At 44.1% G+C, this 17,820-nt stretch overlaps 1 protein-coding gene across 2 annotated transcripts in view; it reads right to left on the reverse strand.

Annotated features, from left to right (window-relative positions):
• Positions 1–2,003: 2,003 nt before the first annotated feature.
• The window catches only part of RCAN3 (RCAN family member 3), a 36,160-nt gene continuing 20,343 nt past the window's right edge, over positions 2,004–17,820 (reverse strand). Inside the window, exons 3-6 of one of the 2 annotated variants that reach the window (XM_046015881.1) lie at positions 10,107–10,280; positions 8,735–8,906; positions 7,306–7,458; positions 2,004–4,094 (exon numbers count right to left, since the gene is read on the reverse strand). In XM_046015881.1, the coding sequence (XP_045871837.1) occupies positions 4,003–4,094; positions 7,306–7,458; positions 8,735–8,906; positions 10,107–10,280 (591 nt within the window). In that variant the 3' untranslated portion in view covers positions 2,004–4,002. Of the gene's footprint in view, positions 4,095–5,218; positions 7,459–8,734; positions 8,907–10,106; positions 10,281–17,820 lie in introns of those variants that run through there. The other variant, XM_046015885.1, reaches the window with a different exon arrangement.

A 17,820-nucleotide genomic window follows, 5' to 3' on the forward strand; every position in this document is an offset into this window, starting at 1 on the left:
TTCAATGCATTTATAATTTGGGGAAAAATTTGACATTCCTAAAATGTGAAGTTATCCCACTAAAAGCATGTACTTAAATTATCCAAGTCCATATTATAGTTTGAAAGTTTATTTATGCTGATGTTTTGTTCCAATTACGAATGTTATCTTATTGCTTCCTGTATTTTGGTCATTGATGGTATAAGAAAATGTTACTGATTTTTCTAAGTTATTCTTGTATTTGGCAACTTTGCTGAGCTTTTATAGTTTCTAATAATTTTAACAACTTGGTTTTCCCATTTATTAAATCAGGAAGGCTCCTTCTGATGACCAATCTCATACTTCTCTTGCTTAGAGAAATGAACAAAGAAATCTTAATTCACAGACCTATCCTTCAGTCAGGCCCCAAGATTTTAGAATGTTTCTGTAAATGTTCATCGAGCAGCAGTACAATTAAATGCTTCTGGGAAAAAGGGCTCCATAGCTAATCGGATTTGATAAAAACTGTATCCTACTGGAGACACAGAATGCACAAATTAAAAAGACCCGATGGATACTGCAATACAGAAACCGTTCAACTTTTCCAAACATTTCGACCACAAGCTTTTCCCAAATAACATTACTATCTAAATACCTACTTCCCGAATTACTTATATGTACAAAGTACATATGTCTTCTATGTCTCCAAAGACTTGCCAGCGTTTGGCAAGATTTGAGATGTTGCCCGTGCGTATAAGAATTTTAATCCTTTCTCCTTCTAGATTCGAACCATACTGTGATGTGTTCAGAGAAGGCAGAGGGAATTTCTGCTCAGTCCTGCTTTCTAGTTTAGCATGTGTCTTCATGGTAACTGGACTCTGACACATACACTACGGGCATTTAACTTTTAAGTCGGGCTATTTTAATGAGGCAAATTACTTAAACCTTTATTCTTGTATTTTTCTATTCTGCATCCAAAAAATCATTTTATCCTCAGGTTATGAGCAGTGGTTCCACAACTTGCTGTTTCAGCCCAGGAATCCTCAGCTCTAGTGCAATTTCATGCCAAGACCATTGGGCACGAGAATGGTGCAGGAGGGCTTGAAGCCAGGTGCAGGCCCCAGTGACCTGGAGTCCAGCTCCCCCTGGAGGCAGCGCCAAGGAACACAGCTTGGAAAAGCATCTGTTAAAGGAGAAATGTCCCCGTGTCGCCCCCCCCCCCACCCCGCCCAGGGTTACTCCACCTCAGTACTGCTGAAACAAACAAAAGGCTGACAATTCTGAGAACCTTTGCATCCCAATACGTTTCTCCTGAAAGATGAAAGATTTCAGTTTAATTAAGTAGTGGAGCAGGGTCCACCTGGGATGGAGGTAGGAAATTGTTTCTAGTCCCCGGTTAGCTACCATCCGGATGTGTGAATTTGGCAATGCCTCCTGGGCCATTTACTTGTAAAGGCGCCTGTGGGGAGGCCCCAGGATAGACGGGTGTTTGGGACTGCGCTGTTGAGTTCTCATGGGGGGGTGGTGGTGCTGGGAGGTACCCTCTGGGTTCCCACGTCTCCCTCACCCCCTTCAAAGGGAGCAGGTGCTTACCTTTTTGTTGGTAAAGTATGTCAAACTTTATGTAAGATTTCATTTGAACAACAAATAGAGTTCTATGGCATAAACATATGTTTAAAAAAAAAATCACTGCGCTAGATAACCTTTCAGTCATTTTTAGCTTCGATACTCGGATTTGGAGATTTTTTTTTTTTAAATCGAGAGAAAATAAGCCTTTACCTGGAATGAATCATTTTTTACCAGGATAAACTGGGATAAAAACTTTTCTTGCTAAAGAACCCAAACCATTGTGGTCATTTCCCGAGTCGGCAGGGAGTCACCACTTTTGGCACCGGTTCCTCTCCGTAAGAACACCCACCTGGAATCCAGTTAAAGGAACAAACATCGTTATTTCCCTTTTCTGTCTTTTTTTGGGGGGGGGCTATTACCTAAATGTAAATGATATTTATTGAAAATACTACAAAGAACTCAATTCAGCGGACTGATTTAAAAAAAAAAACTGTAATTTTATTTTTATTAGCTTTAAAAACAAAACTCGTTACAAGTAATCACAAGGATTCCCAAAAAATTACATTCTGCTTTCGTCGCTTTGCAAGGACGAGGAACATTTAAATGTCCTAAAAATACAGGAGAGCCAAAGTCGACAAATAACGAACTACTACAAACTATGGATTGTTACATCAGGCACACTAAAATACAGAATACATATATATAAATTACTAACCAGGTCTTTGAAGTACAGTGAATATTCATTACAATTTATAGTACCAGAAAAGCAATGTTCCCCCAGAATATAACACAAGATCACAAACATGTTCAGATAAAATAAAAAATTCACCTCCCGGGTTCAATGAACAGAGAAGTGGAATGAGTGAAAAACTTTCCTTCAAGCTGGAGGACATGCACGATACAGCAGAAACGTAGACGGCTTCCCTCTGGGGTCCCCACCTCGGAGGAGAAGCAGCAGGCAGAGAATGGCAGCAACAGAATTAGCTACCTTGGTCTCTCTCCTCAATCCCCAGTCTGAGTTAGTTAGACTGGGACTGCAGGGGAAACGATATGGAAAAACACAATTTCTCTGCATAGATAGAGATCTTCCGGATAACAAGAATGAACATTCCGTCAAAGTTATGCAGGAACGCCCAAGAGTCTGCAGGACACGGTTTTGCTTCAAAAGGAAAACACGGGTCACAAGATAGACCCCACATGCCTAATTTCGTAAAAGGTCCTGATGCTTTTCTTTCAGTGGATGGAGACACTCTGACTTGCCCCAACGTTAGTTCTCCTTAACCTTGGCTGGAAACTTGTATTTGGAACATGACCATTTTTATCATCTTTTTGGTCCGTAAAACCTAGCCATTGTCACCTTCTGTTGCTTTGCTGCTAGTGTGTTTGGTATTAATGACAACAGTCTTCAAGTTATTAACATTTCCCCTGATTCCTGGGGAGAGACGACAGCGGCATTCCAGTGAAGATGTTCCTGTGAACCCACCCCGAGGGGAGGTTATAAAACAAATGGGTATTTATTAAACCGTTGAACAAGGTTCATAAACTCATGAACTTATTCTCTAAGTTTATTTAACGTTTTAAAAAGTGAGTTTCTGTAACAATGGACTTCCCTCCTCAATGAGGAGGCAACTAATTCCCTCATCTGTTGTTCCTTTATATTGTCACATTTATAAGTAATTTGTTTGCTTTTGTACAGGAGGACATAACCGTAAGTGTGTAGACAAGGAGCACAGTGAGTGGGCAAAGGAAGGTTGACCAAGTTCACCCACGCGATAGGTATGAAAGTCTACGACTCCAGAGAAAAAAGAGACAGCAGCAGATGGGGAACTTTGATGCACCAAAGAATTTTCATACATTTTCCACTGCTTAATTATGTCTGAGATCTTCCCTCTTTAGAATAACGCTATGGTCTGGATAAGAGTCTATATAAAAACACGAAGCACAGGTCCGTCTTCAGTCTTTCCCAGAGCTCCGTTTTACGAGCGGAGTGCCGGGGTCATTCCACTGCAAACGACTTCCAAATCCTAGGGGATCTCAGGCTCCTTGCTTAGACTCACATCTCGAGTCTGGCTACTTGTAATTTAATCTCACTACTACTAAACTCTAGGAAAGCCCCATAAACACGATTGCCGGCTACCAAAATAACATTATTTAAGTAGATTCTAATCCCAACAGTACAATGATAACAAAAACACAGAACATTAATTTCATTCATGAGACTGCTAAGTCACTGCCTTCATCAGCTGTCTCTTCACTGTATCCCTCCAGGGGAGATAGAATTCTTTTCCCCTTTTTTGTCTATTTCCTTTTCTTCTTCTTCTTCTTCTTCTTCTTTTTTTTTTTTTTTTTTGGTCTATTTTATTACGACAAAATTCACGGCTTCTGAGAGGCCGGTGCAAGAAGAAAGGAGAAAAAAAGCCTCGCGCAGGAGCTGGAATGCCAACCCAGCCCCTGTGGCCTTCGAAGTAAGATGCCTCATCTCCATTTTGTCATTTGTGTCACACAAGGAGTAGACTGCGTCGCCTTCAGCACTATGACCGAGATTCTGAGGAAATCTAATCTTTTCACTTTTTAAAAAAAAAAGATTTGTGTATTTACTTGACAGAGAGAGCTAGCGCAAGTGGGGGAGTGGGCGGCAGAGGGAGAAGCAGACCCCCCGCTGAGCAGGGAGCCCGCCGCGGGACTTGATTCCAGGACCCCGGGATCTATCACAACATTCTGAAGAGATGGACTTGCTGTGAGTGGGAAACAAAAGGGCTGTTTTCTCGAAGGATGGTGCTGCTCCTGCCCTGCCTCCTGGCAGCTCTGATTCAAACACACCATGTTCTATTTAAGCATTTATGGTGAATGTAAAACTTCTGGGCTCTCAATTCTGCAGCTAGCTTGAGTGTATAAGTGTGTAGAAGCAAAATGTAAGAAGAGGAGTTTGCTTTCCTCCTGACATTCAGCTCCCCAAGGCTTCAAGGGAACTGTTTTCACTGATTCTCTCTTAGTACCTTCAACTAGTGATGCTCACACGAGCACACTTTATAAATGGGCCTATTTTAAGTGCTAGATTTTCTTATTCTTCACGTAAGCTTTTCCCCTAACACGAAGCATTATCTTCTTTCCTCACAATGCTCTAAAGAATTTGATTCCCAAGACGAAGTTATGATTTCTGAGGAGAACAAGGCTACTATACTATCAGGGTTAAATCTGAGTAATAACTCAATTTCCAAAAAGAAAAACACAGCTAAACTTATTTAAGGAACTTTAAAAAAGTACACGAGACTCACCTCTTACAAGATGGTTACATGAGCTGAATAGAAAATAGCTAAGAAAGGACAGAGTCCGTAACACTTGCTGAGATCCTGGTTGATTTCACCATATTTAAAAGTTAATGGGCATTTAGTACTTTTCCTTTTATTTGAGTTCACCTTATGGAAATAGTATACTAGAAAGAATGAAAATATTAATGTTCTCCACTCAGAAAAGTTTAATATAAGTATATATTAAATAATATATATTTTGTATTTATATATATTTATTTTGGTTTAAGTTTTTCTTCAATTTATTCAATACTGTCAAAAAAATACAGAGAGGGGTGCCTGGGTGGCTCAGTGGGTTAAGCCTCTGCCTTCAGCTCAGGTCATGATCCCAAGGTCCTGGGATCAAGCCCCATGTCTGGTTCTCTGCTAAGCAGGGAGCCTGCTTCCCCCTCTCTCTCTGCCTACCTCTCTGCCTATTTGTGATCTCTGTCTGTCAAATAAATAAAATCTTAAAAAAAATACAGAGAAAAAGAAATATTCAGGTAATCTGCACTGTTTGACTTTAAAAACAGGTTATGTAAGGTAGAGACAGACTATTCTTTAATTGGAAGGAAGACCATGAACGCCAAGCTAATAATAAGACATCATGGATTTTGATCACTTAGAAAATTACAGTTAATAAATATTACCTAAAAGGAAAATTTTAAATCCTCAACTATTGAAAATACATACATTTCCTGATTTATAGGGTCCATTCTGCAAATGATAAGTTAGTGCAACCAGATAAGATCAAACACTAACAAAGGGGTGAATTTAGAGTGCAAAGTGAATTTATTAAGTGGCTGTCAGTTAAACTGCCAAATGATGATCTGAATTTCATACACTGCTTATAGAATCCGATTTCAACTGTATTTATGTAGAGGCTGAGGCGGGGTAGACACATATAAATAGGAGAGCTTATCATCTCAGATTATTTGAGGGCAAGGAAAAATAGAAAAGTTTTTTTTGGGCAATATGGTTTAAGTCCTCAGAAATACATTCTACCATAATAAGAACCTCCAAACCATGAAACATGCTACCAAAAATGGACGGACACCATGGCGTGAATTTCTGCATTCTTCCTGCTGGGTCGTTTGGTTTATGAGTCCAAACTCCTATGTGCAGCCCCTTCACACACATACCGGGGAGCTCCAGACATGTGACATACAGAGAAGACAGCACAGCGAACAGAGATCAGCAGAGCCCTCTGACCAAAGCCAAGTTTTCTTCATTATGAGACTTTTCTACAAAGGGACTGCCAAGTCTGAACAGACCACAGAAAGGTGAAAAGATGTTTGTTTCTGCTTCAGGAGCCTCAACCATCCACTTGTGAAACACAAGTGAGGAACAGTTCTGTTTTAGGGAAAAGGCCAACTGTCAGCCAAGGTAAAGTACTGCACCGAAAACAAGGTCTGATGAATGGAATGATCTCGATTTCCCGCGTCTTTCCCGGATTCATAGAAAAAGAGTATGTGTGTCTTTTCTTTCAGAGCAAACTGGAAAATGTTTCAATCGACAGTTAAAAAACGGTCTTCAGAGAATCTTAGTATTACCTTTTCCAATTTACATGCTGTGTGTGAATGACACACACAGCATGTATAACATTAAAAAACTCAACTAGGCTGAGGACGGTTGGGGATGCCACAGGCTAGCACACGGTCACAGAAGGCAGACTGTGGTGGCCCCCAGGGGTTATCATCAGTCAGACTTACGGGGTGGCCTGTCCTGCTTCCAAAGTGGCAGTTCTCTGGGAGGGACGAAGCATCAGGGACAATGGTCTGTACAGCACTTTCCTCTTTCAAGCAAGAGTAACAGGCAAGAGGGTCACATGCACACAGATTTGTGCCACTTGGGTCCAACGGTCAAAGCAAATTTGGCATTTCCTCCCCAAAGCTAAAGAAAAAAAAAACGATTCGAGAAAAATGACTCCCTATGAATTAGTCTAAATTTCAGATCTCTTCTCGTGCAAAAAAAATTTCATGTATGTTGAATAACCACATTTGATCAACAGATGGAGTAGCTGGGAGCTATTATACCATTACCGAATGCCCACGTTAGATTGTTAAGGTTGTGAGACTGCTTTTGAGGTCATAAAACTGGCACTCGGGGACTACAGCTTTAGTTCTTGGGGACCTCATGGTATATGGAATCAGGGAAATGAACATTGCTGGAGGAAGCCAGGAACCAGACACATTTCCTACTGCTTGAAAAATGGTCAAGAGTTGCAACATGTTGAGGGCTAATCGTTTCCTTTAAAGTGCTGTTCAGAATCTCTGTGAAAACGTGTGACAGGTAAAGTCAGCGGCTACTCTCTAGGCCATGTCTGCAGCCGGCGAGGGGTGGTGGCGACACCCAGCCCCCCCTCCACACAGGCTGAGCAGCACCGTGCCAGGGAGGACACGGACCTCCAGGGCAGGGCCCCGGGGGGGGGGCAGCGGCGCGCACCCCAGCCAGACCCCTCACAGCGCCCCATCAAAGGTCTGGGGCTCACTCAGTGCTGCGGCTGGAGGTTCGGGGCGCCTCGTCTGGGTAATTTTCTGTTTGGGGTTTTTTGTTTCTTCTTCCTCTTCAGTTTCACTTTCGCAGACATGAACCACCACGCTTGGCGTGGACTCCGTTCCTGCATGGAGCTCGTATTTCTCTCCTGGGGAGGTAAGCGGCAGAAAGAGGGGTTGGTGTCTTGAGACTTTGTTCTGCTCGTATTTTAATTGCTACTGATTGGCTTTTAAATCCTATGTCAGAGCACTTAGCTTTGGCCTTAGAGATCTGATTCTGTAAGGTTCTTATACAGTTTTGCCCTTTGAAGAAATGAGCTGGTGCGGAGGACTGAGGTGTCGGGAGTTAAAATGGAAATGCTAATTACTGTTCTACGGACGGTGTGAGTGAACCTCCAGAATGGTTTCAGTTTTCCCTCGGGAGACACCTGTAAGGTTCCAGGCAGCCATCTCTTGATTACAGGACCGCACACATCCGTGACATTGCTCCAATGTGTACGAAAACACCAAGCCACCTCCCCTCCCCTCAAAATGCCTCTTGTATCCCTTTCTAAGAGACATAACATTATTGTAGGTGGAAAACTAGTCTGAACCAGCCCGGTATTGAGTTCCTAGATTAGTTTAAAGGGATGAGAGAAATCAAAGAGAAGAAAAAGAAGAAATGAACAATAATTCTAAGAGAAGGATTTGGAAGGAGTAATATAGTATTGCCACCAGTTCCTTGAAATGAGTATTCAATGGAGAAGTCTGTCTGGTACTTAGATGGGATGTGGGAGAAGGTAACTAACATTCACTAACGGCTGGCTGTGTCCTAGAAGGATGTGTAGCAGTTTAAATTGTGGTTATGTTTATTGAGTATCACATTAAATTCTTATTAACCACACTGAAAGGTAGCTATTATGATCGGCATTTTATTTATTTATTTAGATTTTTAAAAAGATCTTATTTGTTTATTTGACAGACAGAGATCACAAGTAGGCAGAGAGGCAGGCAGGGAGAGAGGAAGGGAAGCAGGCTCCCTGCTGAGTAGAGAGCCTGATGCGGGGCTTGATCCCAGGACCCTGGGATCATGACCTGAGCCGAAGGCAGAGGCTTTAACCCACTGAACCACCCAGGCGCCCCTATGATCCGTATTTTAGATGAGAAAACGGGCTCAGAACCTGAAGCTAAGTAACTTGCTCAAGATCACAAAGTTAGTGACTCTTGGTCTCTGGGTTGTGGGTTCGATCCCCACACTGGGTGTAGAGAGGACTTAAAAAAAATCACAAAGTTCCGACACTAGAGTTGGAATCCAGGTTTGTGTGACTTTATCCTCCACTCTGATCATGCTGCCATTGGTTGGCTAGAATGCCAATCGCCGAGTGTGGTCTTTAATACAAAAGTTTCTTGGGAGGGGGGGAAATAGAGAAGGTAAGAGTTTATTACCTGGTCCCAGTTTGGAAACTGCACAGAGCAAGTCATAGTTTATAACAGGCGTGGCGTCCTCCCCCTGCTTCCACCCCACAGGCGGGGAGGCGGGAGGGGAGATGAGGAACTGTTTGACGGGCTGCGGCGGCAGTAAGTATGACTTGTGCCGGGTTTCGTTGGACATCTGGACCTGCGGGCAAGGAGAGGCTCAAAACCAGCGCGTGACTGGGCTGTTTCTTCATTTTCATCGTGAGGCTAACCGTGACCTCTTCAGAGAAAACGAAAGCATTTTCCCTGGCAGCCTGCATCTCTGGGCGGCCGGAGCTGGGTCTGTGTGGCTGACTGCCCAGTGCAGGGAGCTCAGCCCAGCGCCCGTGCCCCTGGGGGCCAGTAAACCACAGCCGAGTGAGAACCTGAACCCGTAAGGAGATGAGCAAACACCGAATGGTACTAAACCTGAATCCCAATTTTACGTACCTATTTTCTGAATTCCAGTTTCAAAACAAATTAGGTTTTACCGTCTCCCTCTCAAGCAGCTCCACCAAGAAACATCCTGACAACTTTCAAGTGTATTTTCATTTGGGGCACGAGACAACAGACGAATCTTTTTTTCAAATTTGAAAGCTAAGCCCAAAATACTTTGTTGAATATAAAATACCGCACTTAATAAATGAGTCAAGGTCGAATGCCTTTATGTCGTCAGTTTTTCGGAGGAGAAACTGGTTTGCCAGCGGGACCCAGCAGGATCTGAAGAGTAAGCAGAGCGGATTGGCGGAAATCCGCAGGCTCTTCTGCAACTGCAAAGGGCCAGCCTTTCCGCGGTGCCGCGTCCCTGGTCAGCCCGAGGCTGGCAGCTATTTCAGTGGGGTGACACGACATCAGCGACTATTTTCTCAATTCTCCCAAAGCTGTCACATCCCAAGTGCCCTTCCAGACGCACAGGAGGGAAGTCAGCTCACTGATCTTTTTTTTTTTTTTTAAATTAATTCAATTAGCCAACACATAGTACATGATGAGTTTTTGATGTAGTGTTGAATGATGCATTCGTTGCGTATAATACCCAGAGCTCATCAGGTCAGGCGCCCTCCTTAATGCCCCTCCCACAGTTACCCCATCTTGAGGAGTTTGGGCTTCACCCTTACAGAACCCCAGTGCAGAAAAGCTGCCAGAAAGATGAATTCCTTTAATGTTTAGCATAAGCACAACAAAGTCAGGAAGGCAAATACCCTTAATATTTATATAGCTGTAAAATAAAGGAAATGTTTTTACATCCCTTGCTGATTGGGATTGTTTATTTCAAAGACTTCTGATATACTCATCAAGAACACGGAGGACGGAGGTTATTTTGGGATGGAGGAAAAGAGGCTGAGAGAACAGCACGGTGAGGTACCTGTGCAAAATACAGCTTCAGCTTCTTCCCGTTGAAGTCTGTCTCGTTGAGTTCTATTCGCGCTCTCGCTGCTGCTTCCGGTTTGCTGAAATTTATTCTGACTCTCCGAAAGCTCTTAAACAACTGAAATGTCACCTGGTCGTCATAGATAGTGAAAAGTGCTTCAAATCTCTCCTAAAAATTGAGGTTTAATAAATGAACAGTTTAGTAAATGAAATGTAACAAAACAGACCTAAGACAATTCTCAGTACCTTAAGAAATACTCCTTGGGCTTGCCCATGGTAACGTAATAAAGGAATCTGTCAATTAGCTTTGTTTTTGGTTTCTGTGAAGATCCTTCAACTATTTGTTGATACTGAGGTAAAAATAATTTGTTAACTTTTCTCAATTTGAATATTTTCCTACCGCTTTGCAACATTTCTCTGGTTTGACAAAATATAAAATGATTTGTGATCAAATACGTATTCTTCTAATGTTCAGATATCCCTTGTAATTCAGAAAACATCATCTGCTTAAAAATTATATTATTTTTGCTCATTCATTTAAAAAAATACATATTAAGCAGCCGACTGCATGTCAGACCTTTACGCTAAGTGCTGGGCTTCCAACGTATCACAAGCTGCTACAAAGGAAGGTGAACAGATCAAGTCTGTTTTTATCTATTATCTCTATGTATTAAAGTAATATGGACAAATACATATTATAGATACAGTAAGGACTTTTACATGGCACTTCGGTTCTTAAAAATAATGTGCACAGGTAAATGTATTAAATCCTAATAATTATTAACACTTCTAGCTATATTTCAGTTTTCTCAGCATCCATTTCAAAGATGGTTGGCTTCATCACTCTTAAAAAAAATTAGAATTGAGACTTTGTGAAACTGCATTTCATTTAATTCTTGGCAGATGCTAACATTTTGAATATTAAGTGAGTCTTAAAATTCCCACATGAGATGGTTAAGAAATGTCAACCCTGAGGGGCACTGGGTGGCTCCATAGGCTAAGGATCCAACTCTTAACCTACACTCAGGTCATGATTTCAGGGTCATGAGTTCAAGCCCTGTGTTCATGAGTATAAGCCTACTTAAAAGGAAGGAAGGAAGGAGAAGGAAAAGGAAGGAAGGGAGGAAGAAAGAAAGAAGGGAAGAGGGAGGAGGGAGGGAAAAGAAAAGAAAAGAGAAGGAAAAGAAAAAGAAAAAAAAATACTGAAGGCAGGGGAAATGGAAAGTAGGGAAGAATGAATTAAGCATGGTTTATATTAGTAGTCTGTCATTCTGTACATTAGTTTCCCTTGCTCAGGGTAAAGGACCAGGTATTAATTCCTAATTCCCATAACAATGAATTTTTTTAAAAAAAGACTTTATTTATTTATTTGACAGAGATCACAAGTAGGCAGAGAGGCAAACAGAGAGGAGGGGGAAGGCAGGCTCCCCGCTGAGCAGAGAGCCTGATGCGGGGCTCCATCCCAGGACCCTGAGATCATGACCTGAGCCAAAGGCAGAGAGGCTTAATGCACTGAGCCACCCAGGCACCCCAACAATGAATTTTTTGTAGTCACAATAACACGCAATCTCACAAATGAAACAGCTACTTGCTAATTACATCCTACTTCCTTTCAAAACATCATTTTTTTCTCGCTCCAGAAATACACCGTCACTGAATTTAAAAGGCAGGTGATAGCCATAGGTTCTATGGGTCTCTCCCTTCTAAATTCTAGTATCTGTGAATGGATTCAGCATTATACAAAAACCAAGCCATGCAAAAGCCAATCAGTAAGCATTTTCTAAGTTTTGTTAGATCCTTCTCTCTCTGATTTTCATGGAGCACAATACGGTTTGAGAAATGTGTGACTTCTCATTGTGAGGTACAGTAGAGCACAGAAAGAATTAATGCAGAGGCAAAACAATCACTGTTTCCGTGTGAGGAACAACGTGAGCCTTTGGCTGGTAGCTCCGCCCTCCTGTGAACCCACAGGTACCAAGAGGTGGACTCCTGAGGGGGGACCCCCCGACAACCAGATGTGGACACACAAGGGGTTCGGACAACTGCAGGGAGGTCACGATCTGTCCACATGCACTGAAACTAACTGGCGAGAAATGTTAATTCATTCAGAAACAAAAGTATTACTTTTCTCCTTAGAATTGCTTTAGAAATAATACACTTTTATGTTTCTGAATTCTTGAGTATTAAAAACAAACACCATCCTGCTAAAGGATGAGGCTTGCACATTTGCTTCTGACAAGAAAAGGAAGATTCCAGAAAATCCCAATGGCCACGGACCACTCTCTTTCTCCAGCGGTCTCTTAGTATCCCTTCGGGCAGTACAGCTATAGGGATAAGACAGATAATACTGCCTAAAAATCAATCCCTAGGGCTTTTCCTGTTGTAGAAGTTTTCCACCAAATATAGATCAGAAGCTGCCTTCCTATGCTGAAATCACCCATGCAGTTAGCAGTAAAAAGCACTTCAAATACCTTACCTCTAAATATGTAAAGACAACATGTAACCAATAGCTTTCTTGGGAATTCCAGAAAAGTACTTTGCAGCTGGGTAACAAGCCGACTAAAATCATGAGGTGAGAAAAGTAGAAAAGGTTTTATGGGAAGGTTGGTTTCAGGGAGATGAGGGTAGCATCTAGGTGTGTATTTCTCAACCTTTCTGGAAACACCACTGCCCTATCTTCTCTTCCCCATCCCAAAGCAGCGAAAGCGAGGCTTATCAATTTCACTGAGGAATTAATTATGAAAATAATTTTGTTGCACCCCCTTGCCTTGGACATAAGAGCCTGAGGGGCCCACCATGTCCGCACGTTAAGAACAATTTCACTGTTGAGAAGCAGCAATGTTTCAGCCCATTCAGCTGTGAAATTATCTCTGGAGTCCTACGGCAAAAGAGTTTTCATGTTCTATGTCTGTCTGTAAATCTGAAAGAGAAAATTCCGTCTCTCCAGCAGGTTTGCGGATGTCGGAGACAAGGCCTCCATTTCCACCTGGGGAAAGGCAAGTGCCTTTGGTTCTCCTCCATATCACTGCTGACTACCAGGAAAGAAAGCCCCCAGACTCCTGGGCGTGGTAGATTTAAAATCCTGATCATCTGAGTACTTGTAATAGTTCTGGGCCCTAAATTCAGAAGTGCCAGAGGGGAGCAGAACACATAGAAAATGTGAATACCTTCTTTAACTGTTTGCCCATAGTATTCATGTTGCTTTCAACACCATTCCAGATCAGAGAGAGGCATGAAACTGAATTAAAATTCAAGGAAATATGGAAGACTAACTGTTAGGTATTGACTTCAAGGTTTTACTGGTTCATATGTTTATAGATGCATACTCTGCCTTATTGGAACACAAGTTCTTAGAGGGCTATTCCCCCCGCCCCCGATCTATGATATCCCCTATTCACCATGCAGAAGAAAAGTAGTCAAAGCAATGATAAAGCATTTTTGATGGTAACAAACTACAAACTGGTACTAGGGTGGGGACAGAAATATTCTTAATGGGAGTGTTGGCTACATGGGCAGAGACTGTCAAAACTCACTAAGTTGCACACTTAAGATCTGTACATTTACTGCAGCCAACTATCACCAAATGAAAAAAAAAAAAAAGAATAAGAAGAAAAAGAGGGAAACGAGGAGGGGAGGGGAGGAGGTGGCTACTGGAGTGATCCGTAGCCAGCCGTGGAGGTGGCCCCTGGGCCATCACCACTGCTGTGTGCAGCCTGTCGGCGCCAGAGCCTTGCCCACCGGGGTCAGTCCCCCGACCTGGCTGGGAGCACAGCAAGCCTACTGTTTTCATCTTCACGTGGGACGACACATCCTTAGTCATCGGTAGTCATTCTGGCTCTAGGAACTTCTTTTTTCTTCCATGGTTAGTTGAAAAAGATGCAGATGTGTGACTGTGCGTTTCCAGAAGAGGTGTGCCCAACGCAGAGCCCATGTTCAGGCAGGCTGGTGGCCAATCACCAGCCTCAAAACACGTAGAAAATAGGGTGTCCCTTTAGGAGAATGAGATCCACAACCACATATCATACCTAACTGGGACTTTAACAGTGAAGCTGACTTCAGGGTGGCAGGCAGGGCCCCTACGTCTAATGAAATCTCAGATCTTGACAGTCCCCAGGCAGCAGCGATGGCTTTTCCTGCTTAGCCTGAAGGTGGGCTGTTTATTGAACAGAGAAGACAGAGGAGCAGACTGCAACACCTCCTTGAGAAAAGGGCAGATGGAACAAGCCTGTGGCGTGGGCAGACAAAAAGAGAAAAGCAGAGAATTCTGCCTGCTCAGCATGTCCTCTCCTGCCCCACCCAGCACTGTGCTGTTGGGGATCTTGAAGTGGCAGTCCCGTTACGGGCGGGCATTACCTAATCCAAGGACTCAAAATGGCCCATGCAACATTTCAGGTTTGTAAGCTCGGCCAGGTGCTGGAGCTCAAACAGTGTTTGGATCCAAGACACCAGAGATGAGAAAAAATCACACTGGTTCTTCCCAGAAGACCATGTGAATTTTCCCAGGCACGAGTGAAACAGGGTTGGTCCAAACTGCTGTTCAAAGTACCCAGGCTTCAGGGGTCAAGGTTAGGATCCTACGATTTATGCACAAGGAAACCCATGACTGCTCACCAGGAAGTCCAGTCGAATCTTCACTTCCTTCTTCCTGGTTTCCTCGCTGAGGAAGTAGCAGAGATTAGGGAAGTCCGGCCTCAAGCTTCTTTGGGAGTCAGGAGGTTGGCGGGGGCCAGCCTACAGGTGCTCTGCCGGCTCGTCACCACGGTGGTCTCTTTGCTGTGACTTTGATGATGGAGCACTGGCTTTGATGAGCATACCAAACCCTTTTCTACATCTGAGAGGAGGACATAAGTAGACACCACCCATTCCTGAGCAACGGAAGCTCACTGGCCTTTATCATGGGTAAAATATTCCTTTCTCCATCCAGTTAATAGAGACCGGTCCTGGTCCCATCTTCAAACATGAGACCACAAAAGCAAGACTGCAGGAGGAATCCACAACCTGGACAGGAAACTTCAGGAAGGTCTGATGGCTTCTACCAACGAGTAACAGAGCTCTCGGGCCAGACTGTCTGGATTTGACTCCATGCTGTTACGTTAGCTGTGTGACCTTGGGCAGGTTGCGTACCTTTGCTGTGCCTAGTTTCCTTACCTGTTCCTTGAGGACAGTAAAAGTACCCACTTCATTGGGTTATTGTGGAGGACAGAGTGAACATTCATGGCTCTTGGAACGACAACAGTGAGTACTGTTACTGCTGCTAACAGAAATAGGGCAGGGCTTTGCCAGCAGTCCACTTGCTGTTCTGTGGTTGCAAAAAATAGCTGCTCTTTTTTTTCTTTTTTAAAAGATTTTATTTATTTATTTGACAGACAGAGATCACAAGTAGGCAGAGAGGCAGGCGGGGGGCGGGGGAAGCAGGCTCCCCGCTGAGCAGAGATCCTGATGTGGGACTCGATCCCAAGACCCTGGGATCATGACCTGAGCCGAAGGCAGAGGCTTTAACCCACTGAGCCACCCAGACGCCCCAACAGCTGCTCTTCTGTATGATGTCGATTTCCCGAGGAGGTGAATGCATGGCAGCGACATGGCATCAACGGACGGCACTGGCATGTACTCTGGAGGGCACCACTGGAAAGCTGGAATTTGCCCTTCCTGATAGTCCTTTAGCGATTCAGACACAGCAACGCTGCTGGAGCAGTCCCCTGGGGACACGCCCTCCCGGGAGACCTGGCTGCGCTGGAGGACACAGTGCACCAGTGATTAGTGTCCATCCTTGGGGGATCTTCCCAACCTGACCTGTGACCTGTGACCTGTGCCCCTTCGAGGCAGAAACGGCTGCTTCTCTGTTAGGACACTGAGGAACTTGGGTTCCTCTGCTATGAACTTGGGACTTGAGTTGAGGGTGAGAAAAGCAAGATTTTTTTTTTTTTTTGGGTAGTTATAGCAGAATTCTCCATATTAAAAAAAATATAGTTTTCACTTCCTTGGCTTTTTTAAAGATTTTATTTATTTGATCTCAGACAGACAGAGATCACAAGTAGGCAGAGAGGCAGGCAGAGAGAGGGAGAAGCAGGCTCCCTGCCGAGAAGAGAGCCCGACGGGTCTTAATCCCAGGACCCTGAGACCATGACCCGAACTGAAGGCAGAGGCTTAACCCACTGAGTGACCCAAGTGCCCCTCACTTCCTTGGTGTCTAATCTTTATTAATTTTATCTTTTTGTTTTGTTTGCTATTTAAAAAAATTAACTGTTTGGGGATGGTCTTGAAAACACTTTGCTATGCATGTATTCACAGTGCTAGCTAGGACAGGGGAATGAAAAACCATTTAAAACAAATGGAGGGGTGCCTGGGTGGCCCAGTGGGTTAAGCCTCTGCCTTTGGCTCAGGTCATGATCTCAGGGTCCTGGGATCGAGCCCCACATCGGGCTCTCTGCTCAGTGGGGAGCCTGCTTCCCCCCTCTCTCTCTGCCTGCCTTCCTGGCTACTTGTGATCTCTGTCTGTCAAATAAATAAACAAAATGTTTTTAAAAAAATTAAAAAAAATAAAACAAATGGAAATGGTTGCTATGAAGTTATTAAAGTATAGAAGGAAAATGTGAAGCAGAAAGATAGGATACTCTTTAATCGAGGCCAGTTATGCACAAAGATCAAGAATGTTCCATCCTCGGGCTTGCCCATGTGACCTCCATCTAGACTCTTCCTTGCTGTTCATCCACACTCCCTCTTTCAATAAGGCTAGTCCGACCCTCGGTGCTGAGGCTACAGCAAGGACCACATACTGACTGTAATTTGTTCCAGGGTACAAGTTTGTTTTCCGGTGGTGTTTTCTTCAAGGACATTAGAGGGGGAAGGTCATTTTGAAAGCCAGAGACCCATCTTTCCAAACTTGAAAGAATGTCACCAACAGCCATGGGAAGGAACTTATGTGTGTTATTTGTTCTTTAAAATAGAAAAAGGTAGGGGTGCCCGGGTGGCTCAGATGGTGAAGCGTTTGTCTGCCTTCACTCGGGTCATGATCCCGGGGTCCTGGGATCAAGTCCCGTGCCCTGCTCATTGGGGAGCCTGCTTCTCCCTCTGCCTCTCCCTCTCTCATGAATAAATAAAATCTTAAAAAAAAAAAAAGAAATTAAAAAAAAGAAAAAGGTAGCCTTCTTCTTGCTGGACATTTAGTCTAGAAGCTTTTAGGCAAAGCCAAGTAGAGTAGGTGCGTCCATGCTGATGGGGAGCAGGGAGCTACAGTGTCAGAGGGTGTCAGAGTCCCAGTGGGGTGAAGAAAGTGGCCATCTGGGAGGCAGGCCTGGCATGGGGTGCCAGAATCCAACAGGGTCAGGTCAGTGTGCCCATGAGGGGCAACCCAGCACGGGGATGGGAGCTCAGGGGGCTGAGGAGGGTACCCAGGTGGGAAGACTGCCCAGAGCAGGGAAAGAGGGAAGGCATCTCAGCAAAGGGGCAGGCTGACAGGGTGTCGAAGCCCAAGTGAAGGGAGAAAGGTGAGGAGGGAAGTCTGTGCAGGGAGGCCATCCAGCATGAGTCCCGGCACCCCAGTGAGGTCAGCATGGTCTGTATGGGAGGGTGGCCCAGCACAGCATCCTGGATCCCAGGCAGGGTGAGATTGGTGCTCTGGGACTGTCAGAACCTGGGAGGGGTGCAGAGGACTCTCACGTGGGGGGGTCTGGGGGCAGGGCGCTGGAGCACAGGGCAGGTAAGGAGGG

This window comes from Meles meles, chromosome 1 (genome assembly GCF_922984935.1).
Source record: "Meles meles chromosome 1, mMelMel3.1 paternal haplotype, whole genome shotgun sequence".
NCBI classification, from domain to species: Eukaryota; Metazoa; Chordata; class Mammalia; order Carnivora; family Mustelidae; genus Meles; species Meles meles.